Source organism: Myxocyprinus asiaticus, chromosome 23 (genome assembly GCF_019703515.2).
Source record: "Myxocyprinus asiaticus isolate MX2 ecotype Aquarium Trade chromosome 23, UBuf_Myxa_2, whole genome shotgun sequence".
Lineage (NCBI taxonomy): Eukaryota > Metazoa > Chordata > Actinopteri > Cypriniformes > Catostomidae > Myxocyprinus > Myxocyprinus asiaticus.
Window position 1 is genome coordinate 46,610,001 of NC_059366.1, and position 18,158 is coordinate 46,628,158.

The following is an 18,158-nucleotide window of genomic DNA, read 5'->3' on the forward strand; positions in this document are numbered from 1 at the left end:
TTTCATTTCCCTGATAAAAAACTGCATATATATATATTTGTATGGATTAAATATGGCAGGACACATTCTTGACAAATTTTTGTGAGAAATCCAGAGCATGTAATTTTATAATTCGCCAGTGATATAATAACAGCTGCGCCCTGTTTGATTGACAGGTGGCGTATGTGTGTGTGCTGAACATGCTCGCTCTAATGCGCACCTGAACGGTCAAATACATTTCAAAATTCTGCCAAAATGCCCGTCTTGGTGAGTTATTCATGTAAACACAGAGAGTGATGTCTAAAGTGAACGTAAACAGCAGAGAGAAAAAGCAGATTTGTATTAAAATGTCAGACTTGTAAGTATAAATGCAAACTAATAGACCTGCTGTCGTCTAGTGTGTCATTATAATAAACAACCAGAACAAGAAAACAAGACAACACTCACTGCTCTTGACTGAGTAACTTTAGTAGCTTTAAAAAGTATTAATGTATAATAATCATACAGTGAAGACCAGCAGTAGTTTTATGTTGCATTCTGAATGTTTCCCTGAATACGTAATACTGCTGTTAAAAAGCTGTTTTTTGTTCTATTATTTTGAATCTATTTCTATTCATTGCTGTTTGTTGTTATTTTATTACTGACTGTTTACAGTCTTGAATAATTACTTAAGAACTTGAAATCATTCTTCCATAATTAACATATTATTTGTTGTAAGCTGGTATTGAGAATCGTCATATTTCACTACAGACTCCTGAAATTGTGTTATTGTGATCATGTATAGTCTTTATTGTACATGATAGATGTTGCTGCAATAACAGGATGATCATGTAGATGTCATTCTATAGAAGTGTGATCACTCCTGCTGTTAATGATGGTGATGGACTTTCAAACAACATCAATAATACACATACCCAACTAAACTACAAATCCCTCTCCACTGCCCCTCCCCGAGAACCCTCCACAAACGCTGCCACCCCGCCCATCTCCCCACACCACTCCCTAAACGAGGGTGCCCCTGCCGACTTCCATCCCCTGAGGATGACTCTTCTGCCAATCATAACTCCGGCTAGGACCCAACTTTTTAAATATCTATCCCCAATGTTAATAACCATCCTATCACCTTGGATACAGAGTCTGGGACAAAATGAAAACTGAGTGTCCAATACGTCACACATAAAGCTCTGAACCCTCAACCTAAACTCTTGGATCTTAACACATCCCCAAAAAACATGTGTTGTATCCCCATCTTCTGATTGGCATCGCCAGCAGGTGGGTGTGTCACAGAGAATTGAGTCGATTGCACAGGTACACTATTACGTTGGGCATCGGTCATAAACATAAACTTTGACATTGAGCATGTAACTTAAATGTCCTTTTTTCTCTCCGGACAAGTGAATGACCACTTTAATTATCCGGAGGACAAGCACATGACAATGCTTAATGTCGAGCCCTGTCACAGGACAGATACTGAACTCAAACTGAGACTTTAAACTTGAAAATGTTTACCTTTATATGGGTAAACTAAACTTATTTTAATCACATACTGCAATGCTTCAGATCATTAGTTAATGGACATTCAAATAGTTATAAATGTCATGAAATGCAGAAATTATATATAATACTTTAATAGTTTCTGTATGATTATACATTATAGTATAACCAAAGAACATGCCAAAACAGCACAGAATTAGTGAAACAATGTGTCTAAATTAGAAGCATCAAAGGAAGCATTTGATTCCGCATCATTTCCATTTCTCTGAAGTATTCCCGCTGAACTCTTCTGAATTTATCACTGGATATCTGCTGCCACCGTGTGGCTTCATCACGTAACTGTCTTGACTTCCAATCATGTGATCTTGATTAAAGAACTGAAGATGGACTCCTAATGTAAACAGCAGGTCAAAGGTGAAGGAGGCACACCAGTTTATGACCATCTATGAGATTAGAAATTCAGTCCAAAACTAATATTATACAGAAACGGCCGTGTGTAAACATTGACTCCATGCAGGCAAATATCTGCACGCAATAATCCAGGGACACATTTACGACTGCTGTAGTGTGCAAGAATTTTACAACGAATGCAACTCATCTTTTCTGGGATTGCATTTTATGTGACGCAAGACAGATCTCAGAGTTGTTGCTCTGCATTAAAAAGGAACAGCTTCAGCTTAGAAAGCATTAAAATTATCCCGTTACATTTTCGTTAATCAACATCACCAGTCCAAGCACAGAATGGCAAATCATACAGATATTTGAAGTGCTGATAGTTGACCTAAAGGCTTGCACTTCAATGCTTTTGATTAGTTTTGACTGCTAGTGTGCATTCATCATAATGACTTTGTTGCATGTGATACATGTGAAACAATTGACAGACTACGCCCCCTTGTGGTGAAAACTACAGCCAGATTCATGCTGATTAACCTGTTCATGGCGGCAGTTTCAGGATGTGTGTTTAATCTGCGCATGTAAATGGATATAATTGTTTAATGCACTCACTGTGAACTGCTCCTGTGATTTGTAGTTCTTGTCGAGGTAGACGCGCGCTCGGTTGAACTCCTTCATGGCTTCACTGGACAGCAGCTCTCTGACACAACGACACAAAAACATTTCGTGAATTGAAGTGATACACACTTCAGTAGCTCCAAGTCACACTAATGCATTTTCTTAAAAAACATTCATTTTGCTCCATTTATGCCTCTCATCTACACTAGAACGGCAGTTTTCCCCACGTAAAAAAACCTCTTTATTACCGCATTAGGAAACTGAAAACGGATTAGTGTGGATGTGCTCTAGGACAGGGGGTTTCAAACTTTTTGATGCCAATATACTGTATATACAGGGTTGGGAATGTTACTTTTAAAATGTACTCCACTACAGATTACAGAATACTAGATACTACTCTAAAAAGATTCTGTTCATAATTCTGTCATTCGTATGTTGGACTAAACTGGTTGTTCTGTTCATAAGAGTCATTTGCTTGTCGGACTAAACTGGTTGCTCTGTCTCTTTTGATTCACTAAAAAGAACCGGTTCATCAGAGTCATTTGCTTGTCGGACTAAACTGGTTGCTCTGTCTGTTTTGATTCACTAAAAAGAACCGGTTCATAAGAGTCATTTGTTTGTCGGACTAAACTGGTTGTTCTGTCTGTTTTGATTCACTAAAAAGAACCGGTTCATAAGAGTCATTTGTTTGTCGGACTAAACTGGTTGTTCTGTCTGTTTTGATTCACTAAAAAGAACCGGTTCATAAGAGTCATTTGTTTGTCGGACTAAACTGTTTGCTCTGTCTGTTTTGATTCACTAAAAGATTCTGTTCATAAGAGTAATTTGTTTGTCAGTCTAAACTGGTTGCTCTGTCTGTTTTGATTCACTAAAAAGATTCTGTTCATAAGAGTCATTTGTTTGTCAGTCTAAACAGGTTGCTCTGTCTGTTTTGATTCACTAAAAAGAACCGGTTCATAAGAGAAATTTGTTTGTCGGACTAAACTGGTTGCTCTGTTTGTTTTGATTCACTAAAAAGAACCGGTTCATAAGAGTCATTTGTTTGTCAGACTAAACTGGTTGCTCTGTCTGTTTTGATTCACTAAAAAGATTCTGTTCATAAGTCATTTGTTTGTCGGACTAAACTGGTTGCTCTGTCAGTTTTGATTCACAAAAAAGATTCTGTTCATAAGAGTCATTTGTTTGTCGGACTAAACTGGTTGCTCTGTTCATAAGAGTCATTTGTTTGTTGGACTAAACTGGTTGCTCTGTCTGTTTTGATTCACTAAAAAGATTCTGTTTATAAGAGTCATTTGTTTGTCGGACTAAACTGGTTGCTCTGTTCATAAGAGTCATTTGTTTGTCGGACTAAACTGGTTACTCTGTTCATAAGAGTCATTTGTTTGTTGGACTAAACTGGTTGCTCTGTCTGTTTTGATTCACTAAAAAGATTCTGTTTATAAGAGTCATTTGTTTGTCGGACTAAACTGGTTGCTCTGTTCATAAGAGTCATTTGTTTGTTGGACTAAACTGGTTGCTCTGTCTGTTTTGATTCACTAAAAAGATTCTGTTTATAAGAGTCATTTGTTTGTCGGACTAAACTGGTTGCTCTGTTCATAAGAGTCATTTGTTTGTCGGACTAAACTGGTTGCTCTGTTCATAGGAGTCATTTGTTTGTCTGACTAAACTGGTTGCTCTATCTGTTTTGATTCACTAAAAGAACCGGTTCATCAGAGTCATTTGCTTGTCGGACTAAACTGGTTGCTCTGTCTGTTTTGATTCACTAAAAAGAACCGGTTCATAAGAGTCATTTGTTTGTCGGACTAAACTGGTTGTTCTGTCTGTTTTGATTCACTAAAAAGAACCGATTCATAAGAGTCATTTGTTTGTCGGACTAAACTGGTTGTTCTGTCTGTTTTGATTCACTAAAAAGAACCGGTTCATAAGAGTCATTTGTTTGTCGGACTAAACTGTTTGCTCTGTCTGTTTTGATTCACTAAAAAGATTCTGTTCATAAGAGTAATTTGTTTGTCAGTCTAAACTGGTTGTTCTGTCTGTTTTGATTCACTAAAAAGAACCGGTTCATAAGAGTCATTTGTTTGTCGGACTAAACTGTTTGATCTGTCTGTTTTGATTCACTAAAAGATTCTGTTCATAAGAGTAATTTGTTTGTCAGTCTAAACTGGTTGCTCTGTCTGTTTTGATTCACTAAAAAGATTCTGTTCATAAGAGTCATTTGTTTGTCAGTCTAAACAGGTTGCTCTGTCTGTTTTGATTCACTAAAAAGAACCGGTTCATAAGAGTCATTTGTTTGTCAGACTAAACTGGTTGCTCTGTCTGTTTTGATTCACTAAAAAGATTCTGTTCATAAGTCATTTGTTTGTCAGACTAAACTGGTTGCTCTGTCAGTTTTGATTCACAAAAAAGATTCTGTTCATAAGAGTCATTTGTTTGTCGGACTAAACTGGTTGCTCTGTTCATAAGAGTCATTTGTTTGTTGGACTAAACTGGTTGCTCTGTCTGTTTTGATTCACTAAAAAGATTCTGTTTATAAGAGTCATTTGTTTGTCGGACTAAACTGGTTGCTCTGTTCATAAGAGTCATTTGTTTGTTGGACTAAACTGGTTGCTCTGTCTGTTTTGATTCACTAAAAAGATTCTGTTTATAAGAGTCATTTGTTTGTCGGACTAAACTGGTTGCTCTATTCATAAGAGTCATTTGTTTGTCGGACTAAACTGGTTGCTCTGTTCATAGGAGTCATTTGTTTGTCTGACTAAACTGGTTGCTCTGTCTGTTTTGATTCACTAAAAGAACCGGTTCATAAGAGTCATTCGTTTGTCAGACTAAACTGGTTGCTCTGTCTGTTTTGATTCACTAAAAAGAACCGGTTCATAAGAGTCATTTGTTTGTCGGACTAAACTGGTTGCTCTGTCTGTTTTGATTCACTAAAAAGATTCTGTTCATAAGAGTCATTTGTTTGTCGGACTAAACTGGTTGCTCTGTCAGTTTTGATTCACAAAAAAAGATTCTGTTCATAAGAGTCATTTGTCTGTCAGACTAAACTGGTTGCTCTGTTTTGATTCAATAAAAAGATTCTGTTCATAAGAGTCATTATTTGTCAGACTAAACTGGTTGCTCTGTTCATAAGAGTCATTTGTTTGTCGGACTAAACTGGTTGCTCTGTCTGTTTTGATTCACTAAAAAGATTCTGTTCACAAGAGTCATTCGTTTGTCAGACTAAACTGGTTGCTCTGTCTGTTTTGATTCACTAAAAAGAACCGGTTCATAAGAGTCATTTGTTTGTCGGACTAAACTGGTTGCTCTGTCTGTTTTGATTCACTAAAAAGAACCGGTTCATAAGAGTCATTTGTTTGTCAGACTAAACTGGTTGTTCTGTCTGTTTTGATTCACTAAAAAGAACCGGTTCATAAGAGTCATTTGTTTGTCGGACTAAACTGGTTGTTCTGTCTGTTTTGATTCACTAAAAAGAACCGGTTCATAAGAGTCATTTGTTTGTCGGACTAAACTGTTTGCTCTGTCTGTTTTGATTCACTAAAAGATTCTGTTCATAAGAGTAATTTGTTTGTCAGTCTAAACTGGTTGCTCTGTCTGTTTTGATTCACTAAAAAGATTCTGTTCATAAGAGTCATTTGTTTGTCAGTCTAAACAGGTTGCTCTGTCTGTTTTGATTCACTAAAAAGAACCGGTTCATAAGAGAAATTTGTTTGTCGGACTAAACTGGTTGCTCTGTTTGTTTTGATTCACTAAAAAGAACCGGTTCATAAGAGTCATTTGTTTGTCAGACTAAACTGGTTGCTCTGTCTGTTTTGATTCACTAAAAAGATTCTGTTCATAAGTCATTTGTTTGTCGGACTAAACTGGTTGCTCTGTCAGTTTTGATTCACAAAAAAGATTCTGTTCATAAGAGTCATTTGTTTGTCGGACTAAACTGGTTGCTCTGTTCTTAAGAGTCATTTGTTTGTTGGACTAAACTGGTTGCTCTGTCTGTTTTGATTCACTAAAAAGATTCTGTTTATAAGAGTCATTTGTTTGTCGGACTAAACTGGTTGCTCTGTTCATAAGAGTCATTTGTTTGTTGGACTAAACTGGTTGCTCTGTCTGTTTTGATTCACTAAAAAGATTCTGTTTATAAGAGTCATTTGTTTGTCGGACTAAACTGGTTGCTCTGTTCATAAGAGTCATTTGTTTGTCGGACTAAACTGGTTGCTCTGTTCATAGGAGTCATTTGTTTGTCTGACTAAACTGGTTGCTCTGTCTGTTTTGATTCACTAAAAGAACCGGTTCATAAGAGTCATTCGTTTGTCAGACTAAACTGGTTGCTCTGTCTGTTTTGATTCACTAAAAAGAACCGGTTCATAAGAGTCATTTGTTTGTCGGACTAAACTGGTTGCTCTGTCTGTTTTGATTCACTAAAAAGATTCTGTTCATAAGAGTCATTTGTTTGTCGGACTAAACTGGTTGCTCTGTCAGTTTTGATTCACAAAAAAAGATTCTGTTCATAAGAGTCATTTGTCTGTCAGACTAAACTGGTTGCTCTGTTTTGATTCAATAAAAAGATTCTGTTCATAAGAGTCATTATTTGTCAGACTAAACTGGTTGCTCTGTTCATAAGAGTCATTTGTTTGTCGGACTAAACTGGTTGCTCTGTCTGTTTTGATTCACTAAAAAGATTCTGTTCATAAGAGTCATTTGCTTGTCGGACTAAACTGGTTGCTCTGTCTCTTTTGATTCACTAAAAAGAACCGGTTCATAAGAGTCATTTGTTTGTCGGACTAAACTGGTTGTTCTGTCTGTTTTGATTCACTAAAAAGAACCGGTTCATAAGAGTCATTTGTTTGTCGGACTAAACTGGTTGTTCTGTCTGTTTTGATTCACTAAAAAGAACCGGTTCATAAGAGTCATTTGTTTGTCGGACTAAACTGTTTGCTCTGTCTGTTTTGATTCACTAAAAGATTCTGTTCATAAGAGTCATTTGTTTGTCAGTCTAAACTGGTTGCTCTGTCTGTTTTGATTCACTAAAAAGATTCTGTTCATAAGAGTCATTTGTTTGTCAGTCTAAACAGGTTGCTCTGTCTGTTTTGATTCACTAAAAAGAACCGGTTCATAAGAGAAATTTGTTTGTCGGACTAAACTGGTTGCTCTGTTTGTTTTGATTCACTAAAAAGAACCGGTTCATAAGAGTCATTTGTTTGTCAGACTAAACTGGTTGCTCTGTCTGTTTTGATTCACTAAAAAGATTCTGTTCATAAGTCATTTGTTTGTCGGACTAAACTGGTTGCTCTGTCAGTTTTGATTCACAAAAAAGATTCTGTTCATAAGAGTCATTTGTTTGTCGGACTAAACTGGTTGCTCTGTTCATAAGAGTCATTTGTTTGTTGGACTAAACTGGTTGCTCTGTCTGTTTTGATTCACTAAAAAGATTCTGTTTATAAGAGTCATTTGTTTGTCGGACTAAACTGGTTGCTCTGTTCATAAGAGTCATTTGTTTGTTGGACTAAACTGGTTGCTCTGTCTGTTTTGATTCACTAAAAAGATTCTGTTTATAAGAGTCATTTGTTTGTCGGACTAAACTGGTTGCTCTGTTCATAAGAGTCATTTGTTTGTCGGACTAAACTGGTTGCTCTGTTCATAGGAGTCATTTGTTTGTCTGACTAAACTGGTTGCTCTGTCTGTTTTGATTCACTAAAAGAACCGGTTCATAAGAGTCATTCGTTTGTCAGACTAAACTGGTTGCTCTGTCTGTTTTGATTCACTAAAAAGAACCGGTTCATAAGAGTCATTTGTTTGTCGGACTAAACTGGTTGCTCTGTCTGTTTTGATTCACTAAAAAGATTCTGTTCATAAGAGTCATTTGTTTGTCGGACTAAACTGGTTGCTCTGTCAGTTTTGATTCACAAAAAAAGATTCTGTTCATAAGAGTCATTTGTCTGTCAGACTAAACTGGTTGCTCTGTTTTGATTCAATAAAAAGATTCTGTTCATAAGAGTCATTATTTGTCAGACTAAACTGGTTGCTCTGTTCATAAGAGTCATTTGTTTGTCGGACTAAACTGGTTGCTCTGTCTCTTTTGATTCACTAAAAAGAACCGGTTCATAAGAGTCATTTGTTTGTCGGACTAAACTGGTTGTTCTGTCTGTTTTGATTCACTAAAAAGAACCGGTTCATAAGAGTCATTTGTTTGTCGGACTAAACTGTTTGATCTGTCTGTTTTGATTCACTAAAAGATTCTGTTCATAAGAGTAATTTGTTTGTCAGTCTAAACTGGTTGCTCTGTCTGTTTTGATTCACTAAAAAGATTCTGTTCATAAGAGTCATTTGTTTGTCAGTCTAAACAGGTTGCTCTGTCTGTTTTGATTCACTACAAAGAACCGGTTCATAAGAGTCATTTGTTTGTCAGACTAAACTGGTTGCTCTGTCTGTTTTGATTCACTAAAAAGATTCTGTTCATAAGTCATTTGTTTGTCGGACTAAACTGGTTGCTCTGTCAGTTTTGATTCACTAAAAAGATTCTGTTCATAAGAGTCATTTGTTTGTCTGACTAAACTGGTTGTTCTGTTCATAAGAGTCATTTGTTTGTCGGACTAAACTGGTTGCTCTGTCTGTTTTGATTCACTAAAAAGATTCTGTTCATAAGAGTCATTTGTTTGTCGGACTAAACTGGTTTCTCTGTCTGTTTTGATTCACTAAAAAGATTCTGTTCATAAGAGTCATTTGTTTGTTGGACTAAACTGGTTGCTCTGTCTGTTTTTATTCACTAAAAAGATTCTGTTCATAAGAGTCATTTGTTTGTCTGACTAAACTGGTTGTTCTGTTCTTAAGAGTCATTTGTTTGTCGGACTAAACTGGTTGCTCTGTCTGTTTTGATTCACTAAAAAGATTCTGTTCATAAGAGTCATTTGTTTGTCGGACTAAACTGGTTGCTCTGTCTGTTTTGATTCACAAAAAAGATTCTGTTCATAAGAGTCATTTGTTTGTCTGACTAAACTGGTTGCTCTGTCCGTTTTGATTCACTAAAAAGAACCGGTTCATAAGAGTCATTTGTTTGTCCCAATCATTTCAAAATAAGAGTTTTGAAAAGCGTTTTTTGGGTTTGTTTTTAGATAAAAGTTCTGCATTACTACTGGGATTTTGGTTACACAAGAAACTGAAAATGGGATTTAATTCATTCATTCTATGTGTGTGCCCATCATAAAATTTACGTTCTTTAAATCAGTCGGCCGATTGATTGATTATCGGCATTTTACAACCCCTTAGTTATCAGTATCTGTGAAATCAACTATCGGTCGACCTCTAGCAGGAATACTATGAACGTCTTATCATCTCACTTCAAATGTAAACATGTTTAATTTGATTGTACATCACTGTAAGCACATGATTCACTTTGCAACCAAACGTCAGATCTGCTCTTTAAACCGCCAGCCAAGAGCAGCAGTCTGTGAATTAAACTGCGTAAATGTGACCGGCTCTACTGAGTAAACAATGTTGTTGCACAGGTGTGTGGGTAAATATTAGCTCTGACAGTCTTTAATAATAAGAGAATATGGAAAATGCACAGCATGACCAGCAGCGTTTATTTGATCAAGAAGCGGATGTGGAATCTAAATGCGGCATGATCCGTATATAAAGAATAAACTCATACCGCCGATGGCAAATTAAATTGTGACCTCATTACACGACTCTTGAGGTATTGCATCATCATTTTGAAATGTGCCAATCAGCAGCCAGCAGGAAATGAACACTTACTTGATGAAGCTGTCCACATGCGTCATGGACGCTTCATAATTCTTCCCACCAACTTCCTGACAGTGAACCGCCACAAAATGAGGCCTGTGTGCTTGAACGGTCTGTAAGATGAGAGAGAGAGAGACAGGTGAGATGTGAGACATTAAAACAACCTCTAAATGTTCAAGACAGACAGACAGGAGCTCTTGCACAGAATATGTGACCACAGGATCACACTTGCTGTTTATAAAGTTCTACGCATCTGTCACACCATGCATGATACTTTATTTTTATTTCATTATATTTAAGCAATAAGGCATGAGAGGCCGTGCTATTGTGAATATAGTCACAGCTGTAGGGTGTGTGTCGGGCTATAAATGCTACATTTATTGCATTTTCTATAAAACCATTATTTCATGACTTTAAAAATGTCATGTGGTGTAACTATCAAATAAAAGGTAATAAAATACTTTCATTATACATTAATTTACTTGAGTTTACACAACTAAATCATTAAACATATTTTTCAAGGTAAGCATATTTTTTTGACAAATATCATAAATTTTTTATTTAAGAATAATTTCGCAAACAGTCTTGAGGGTCTAAAGGGCGCCTCTTTGTTTTATGGTTCTGTCAACGTAAACAACAAAACAGTATCCTACGTGTTGGTTACATGACCTGACCATGATTTAGCAGACCAAAGTTTTATTTTAATTTTATTTTGATTATAGTCACATTGGAATGCTAAAATTGGATGCGTGCCAAACACTACGATGACTTAAATTCTTTTTTTTTTTTTTTTTACATTTGGAATGCCCAATTCCCAATGCACTCTAAGTCCTCGTGGTGGCGTAGTGACTCACCTCAATCCGGGTGGCGGAGGACGAATCTCAGTTGTTTTCATCGTTACCGTGGAGACATAGCATGTGGATGCTTTACGCTATTCTCCGCGGCATCCACGCACAACTCACCACGCGCCCCACCGAGAGCGAGAGCCACATTATAGCGACCACGAGGAGGTTACCCCATGTGACTCTACCCTCCCTAGCAACCGGGCCAATTTGGTTGCTTAGGAGACCTGGCTGGAGCACTCAGCACGCCCTGGATTCGAACTCGCGACTCAAGGGGTGATAGTCAGCGTCAATACTCGCTGAGGTACCCAGGCCCTGAAATAATGTCTTTACATTTTTTTATAAAACGCGAATTTGGGTAATATTTCAGTGAACAATTTAGATTCTCAGCCCTGTAGACAGCACTAAAGGAGGACTGTCACTTCTGTTAATCAGCCAATCAGAGGTGGTTATATGCCAGTTATCTCAAAACGGTCAAATAGGTTAAAAAAGGTACAATCTACAGAACGACGAGAGAGAGAGAGAGAGAGAGAGAGAGAGATCCCGGTTAAGGCATCTGATCTGCCTGTGTTCAGCACTGAGAGCTGTTTTCACACGATCGGGCAGCTGGAGGTGTCGACCCGTGAGCAGAAATCCATACTGCAGTGAATTACAGCACTCACAGACGCTGATGGGTCAAGGCTTAGGCTGCGGGGTCGAGCATGCATCACTGTCAGGCAGGATTTGTGACACCCGTGGGGCCGTAAGGTCCAGCACAGATCTGGGCGTCTGTACAGCTCCACTCCACACCTGCATTATTCCCACTAAAAGCCGAATGAAATAAAAGTAAATGTAGAGCAATAAGAGTATGGATTTTCCATCAGCCGATGGTCTGTCATTTACTCTCAGGACCGTGAGCTCAAACACACATGATTAGTGGAGCTCTTGACGCCAGAGTAAGGTCACCCCTCCACAAGAGTTTTCACAGGATTATTCAGCAAACTAAAGTGTGTGTGCACATGCTGACATGAGCAGGATGAAATCGAGTGTTTTATCCTGGTGTTTGTTATGTCAAGCATCACTTTTACTATTGCTGATAGTGAAACCTCTAACAATAAGTATTTTCACCTGATGGATGAAAAATTCCAGAGGACTCGAAGCAAGAATATTATAAAGGTTCTCTGTATAAAGCTTTGTCTTTGTGATCTTGTTCTAGACATGTCAAAGAGGGGGAGATTGATTATGTGTGATTTTCAGTGGTTGATTCATTAATGTATATTATTTAATAAAAGTGCAGGTTTATCACTGACTGTAAATCTCATTTGGTGCCGACTTGTTTGTGTGACACACCTGCATCTCAGCTAAATCAGAGCTGAAGATTTCCGCACGAGTTGCAATGGAACGCCACTTTATGTTGGATTTACATGAAGTTTAAATGTCCAAGTTAAATGGAAGGAAGCATGCTTCTTTCATCTTTCTTTCTTCAGCAGAACACAGAGATTTTTAGAAGAATATCTCAGCTCTGTAGGTCCAAACAATGCAAGTGAATGGTGACCAGAACTCAGAAGGCACCACAAATCACATAAAGGACACATAAAAGTAATCCATATGACTCCAGTGGTTTAATCCATGTCTCCAGATATGATAGGTGTGGATGAAAAAAATATTTAAGTCCTGTTTCAATGTAAATCTACACTTTCACTTTCACTTCTACATTCTGGTGTGGAAGTGACTTTCACATTCAGCCACCTATTGGTCGGGCTGGTCAAAGGTGGAGGTTAAGAGTAAAAAAGGACTTAAATATTGTTCTGCTTCTCACCCACACCTATCATATCTCTTCAGAAGACATGGATTAAACCACTGGAGTCACATGGATTACTTTTATGCTGCCTTTATGTGCTTTTTGGAGCTTCAAAAGTCTGGTCACCATTCACTTGCATTGTATGGACCTACAGAGCTGAAATATTCTTCTAAAAATCTTCATTTGTGTTCAGCAGAAGAAAGAAAGTTATTCACATCAGGGATGACATGAGGGTGAGTAAATGATGACAGAATTTTCATTTTTGGGTGAACTGTCCCTTTAAAAACTGTGAAAAACTCATCTTATTCTTGTATTCGATCAAAATGTTTTCGATTCTTCACAACAATGAATAAATAATAAACAAAAAATGTCTATAACACTTTTATGATATTGTTTATATCCATGCAATGTCAATATGTGTTGAGTGGTTGCTAGGGGGTTGCTTGGGCATAACTAAATGGACACTTACAATTGAAGTCAATGGGGCCAATCTGTAAACGTTACAGTGTGAGACGCTCGATAGATTTCTACAAAATGCATCGTGATGCATTGGTTAGCATGCCACATGAGAAGAAAGCCCTTATGTAAATACGCAAGAAATTATGCATATATGAGCTGCCTGTAACGACCAATCAGATCCTGCTAATGTGCCACATGATAATGAGCAGTCAAACAGACGAATCCTGCAGCAGGTGTGTGAGGTGTTTGTAAAAGAGGACGATGCACTCTGATATACCGAAAATGCGTATTGATGTTTAGTGTGTTTTTCCCTGTTTGCTCTGACGCACTCGTGAAGAGTTGAATCTGTTTAAAGAGCAAATAAAACATGAACACGAGTCAATGAAGATGCTTTTATCGTCATGTACGCATTTTATAGTGGAACAGAAGTTACGGAAGTGAATAAATATGGAATGGATTCAGGGAAGATGTGTGAATAACAAGTGAATCATTCATGTGCACCCCCTACATTTCTGAAAGAGGTTAAAACTGATCGAAAACACCCAGAATCAGATACAAGTGTTTAAGTGTCCCTCACATGACCAGATATCAGATACGTGTTGAATGAAGTACACACAATTTAAGACGCAACAAAAATGTTTCCATAAAACTCATAGTTGCAGGACAAATCTTAAACTATCAGTACTGTTTATAAATCAATAACACAAAGAGATTTCCTAATCGAGCCTACTTTTGCACAGTAGAAACACTGATATTATTCCAGTAAATCAATGCAGTAGTTCTGTTTGTATTACTTCATTTATAAGCTGGAAAGATCACATCAATAATAATAATGTCATCTATGCATGTCAATTAAATGTGTCTGCAGAGGTTTGCCGATAAATGTCATTAAGCGACGCAGCTGCTCTGTTCTCAATCACACCGATGAAATGCAAAAATACAGTTTATTATATGACAGACAAATACACTATTGCTTATATTGATAATGCAAAAAGAATCATTTCGAAACAGGTTTCTTAAAACACTCCTAGCACCCATTCACCCCGCACCCCGTCTTCCATTAGTGTGTGTGTGATGGCAGAATAAAGCAGCTTTCCATGACGTCACCGGAGTGAATGCTTGGCAGGAGTTTACAGGCCTCCCGATCTCACTCAATCACACGCACACACACAATAAGAGCACACATCATTCTCTATATGGTCTGTTTGTGATGATTTCCGCACACTCAAATAGAACTCCAGCCTGAACGGACACGTGTAATTAAGGTAAAGAATCCTTCGGTGAAACAACATGCCGCACGTCTGCTACAGAACTACAATCACTTCAGTAGATTCAAGTGGACGACACTTCGATTCACGATGTCATGATACGATGCAGTAGCCTCACTGTATGATGTGATTATATTAAAACAAAACAGGGCTCATAAATGTTTCGCCTGAACTTATTCAAGGATTCGACACAAATGTATTTCATACCTTAAGTGACACAACCAACCTGATCTCATAAAATTTACACGAACATGACAACATTTTTGCAATTTAAAACGTATGTGCTGTATAACACGATTGCTGCAGTTATATAGTGAAATGTCCAGATGGGGGCGCCAAAAGCAAGTAAAATGGTGTCGTAATCAGACACGGTTTTAAGGTGAATTTTAGATGGATGTTCAAATGAATAATACACACATCCTTAACCTACAACTTTTGCTTGAACCTAACCAATGGTGTTTTAAAATATAAATGAGACGTTAAAAACAGGCACTGTGACAAGGAGGAGGGCGGGGCCGGGCCGTGACTACACACGTCCGGCCCCCAATCAGGCTAATCAGCCGAGGAGAGGGATAAGTGCAACGAGATGCGGCAGTTCGGGAGAGAGAGAGCTACAGGCAGCTGCCCTGCATGCGTTTATGTTTGTGTATCTTTGTGTTTAAGTTTACTAAAACATTACTTTGATGCTTCATCCGGTTCCCGCCTCCTCCTTTCCAATGAACCCTGTTACATTGGTGCCGAAGCCCGGGAAGGAGGAGGGATGTGCCGTCGTAGGGTCCTTGCCACTACCATCCACCCCAAAGGAGCAGCTGCGGCCATCCGCCGGGGGACGGAGGAGTTGCTACCGGCCACCTGGATGCGGAAGAATGGCCACCATCCGCGAGGGGAGGAGGGGCTCACTGCCGACCGCCTGGAGCGGTGGGGCCGCTGCCAGGGGCGGAGGAGTTCCCTACCAGCTGCCAAAACGCGGTGGGGTCGGAAGAACGGCCGACGTCCGCGAGGGGAGGGGGGGCTCATTGCCGGTCACCGTCCGTGAGGGGAGGAGGGGCTCACTGCCGACTGCCTGGAGAGGTAGAGCTGCTGCCAGGGGTGGAGGAGTTCCCTACCGGCCACCGAAACATGGAGGGGCTTTCCGTCCCCCAGGGGTCGGAGGACTGGCTCCAGTCTGCCCGGGGAGGAGCGGCTGTTGTCCGCCATATGGTGGAGGAGTGATCGAGGACCAGGTGACGGCGTGTCTGGGAACTGGCAAGTAAGTTTTTCCTCTCTCTCCTCTCTCTCTCTCTCTCTCACTGTTGTTTTGTTTTTCTCTCCCCTTGTCTCCTTCCCAGGTCATGGAAGGTGGGGATGGCCTGCTGGCAGGCATTGCCCCTTCTGGCCCCCAATGACTCTGGCCCCCAATGACGTGACTATGCATGCCCAGCCCCCACTCGGGCTAATCAGCCGAGGAGAAGGATAAGTGCAACGAGATGCGGCAGTTTGGGAGAGAAAGAGCTACAGGCAGCTGCCCTGTATGCGTTTATGTTTGTGTGTCTTTGTGTTTAAGTTTATTAAAAACATTACTTTGATGCTTCATCCAGTTCCTGCCTCCTCCTTTCCATTTAACCCTGTTACAGACATCCTTACCTAACCAATAGTGTTTTGCACTATTGCAAAATGCAAATTTTCTGAAGCAACCACATCATTTCGTGTCGCTTCCATGACTCTATCGTGGCACGTGTCAGCTGGAGTTCATGACTGGACTTGAACCGCGGTCCTCCAGCTCAAACTCCAACACTCTATGAGTTGAGCTACCATGCAAAGCTAATCATCTTGAAATAAGTGTATATATGTAGGTGGGTCTGTAATACAAGCATTAAAATGTATTGTTAATGTAAAAGTGTGTCGATATCATAACATAACAGTGTGTGAGTAAGAGAGAGAAAAATAAGTATTTATAAAGTCATAATCAGCCATATAAATCATGATTTGAGTGAAAGTGAATAAAACACACAGATGTTGTAGCATCTCTAGTGTTCATTTCACCTGGAAACTGCAGGGAATTGTACCTGGAGACACGTATAACAATGTATACAGAGTCACGTTGTCACTATGAGACCAGGTTGGACACAAGAGTGTCTGACATTGGCAACAAAAAGCAGAGCTCCATAATAAAGGAACTTAAACAGCACTGCATTTATCAGCAGATTGTTATGAGAAATTGTTATGAGCTCCTGTGTTTGCCAGTTGATTAGGGCAACCAACGCACTGGATTGTGCAGCTGTAGCGACTCTGGGAAAAATGACAAAAAAACTCATATCTCATTGGTCAGTCGGTTTTTATCGCAGTCCAAAAAAAACAAAAAACGACTGCTCTCCGTAAAAAACAAACCTTCGGATTATTGCCGGACCCGGTGTGAATAGGAATCCATTGTTCATATACAAAAGCTTGTTCGGAATGAACATTTGCACCGAAAATTCAGTCTTGGTGTGAACAGACCTTTAGGCTATAATTTCACGATGACTAATTGCAATATTGAGACAAATGCATGACGCTCATCTGCATATGGGAAATAGGAATTCACACAAAACAATTACTTCAATACACCTCTACTATGATGAACATGTTTTCAATTACTGAGTTCAAAGTCATTTTGATATTTTGTTCTTGGGCTTAATTAAAAATTTTAAGTAAAAAATGTCTAAAAACATTAAAAGCTTTAATGTTGAAATAAGTAGTATGGAATAATATTTTATTATTAGTTCTTAAAAAATAAACTGTGAAACATTTTTGTTTTAAAATATTATTAGGGCTGTCAATCGATTAAAATTTTTAATCAAATTAATTACATGAGATGCCAATTAATTAATACAATTAAATCGCAATTAATCACGTAAATAAATATTTGCTGAGAAAGGCCCTCAAATAACTATAATTCAATATATAATTATTAAATTATTATAAATATAATACATATTATAAATATAACAATTCAGATCATAAAAATGCTTTACATTATTGTGGCAAACGAGTGAAGCATTTATAAGACAATAAAAAAGTGGCTTTGTAAGGTAATATATTATTTATTTCCATATTGTTTTTTTTTGTTGTTTTTTTTTCTTTTCTCCCCAATTTGGAATGCCCAATTCCCAATGTGCTATAAGTCCTCGTGGTGGTGTAGTGACTCGCCTCAATCCGGGTGGCGGAGGATGAATCTCAGTTGCCTCCGCATCTGAGACCGTCAATCCACGCATCTTATCACGTGACTTGTTGAGTGTGTTACCGCGGAGACATAGCGCGTGTGGAGGCTTCACGCTATTCTCCATGGCATCCACACACAACTCACCACGTGCCCCACCGAGAGCGAGAACCACATTATAGCGACCGCGAGGAGGTTACTCCATGTGACTCTACCCTCCCTAGCAACCGGGCCAATTTGGTTGCTTAGGAGACCTGGCTGGAGTCACTCAGCACGCCCTGGATTCGAACTCGCAACTCCATGTGTGACAGTCAGCGTCAATACTCGCTGAGCTACCCAGGCCCCCAATAATTCCATATTGTTGAACATAATCCTATCATGGACCTACAGTCCACAGTCATTTAATTTGCAATTGAATA

At 38.8% G+C, this 18,158-nt stretch overlaps 1 protein-coding gene across 1 annotated transcript in view; it reads right to left on the reverse strand.

Moving 5' to 3' along the window:
* Nucleotides 1-18,158, reverse strand: part of LOC127414381 (inositol polyphosphate-5-phosphatase A-like) — a 254,380-nt gene that overhangs the window by 173,961 nt on the left and 62,261 nt on the right. Inside the window, exons 3-4 of the mRNA XM_051652380.1 lie at nt 10,228-10,328; nt 2,479-2,566 (exon numbers count right to left, since the gene is read on the reverse strand). Of these exons, the coding sequence (XP_051508340.1) occupies nt 2,479-2,566; nt 10,228-10,328 (189 nt within the window). The remainder of the gene's footprint in view (nt 1-2,478; nt 2,567-10,227; nt 10,329-18,158) is intronic.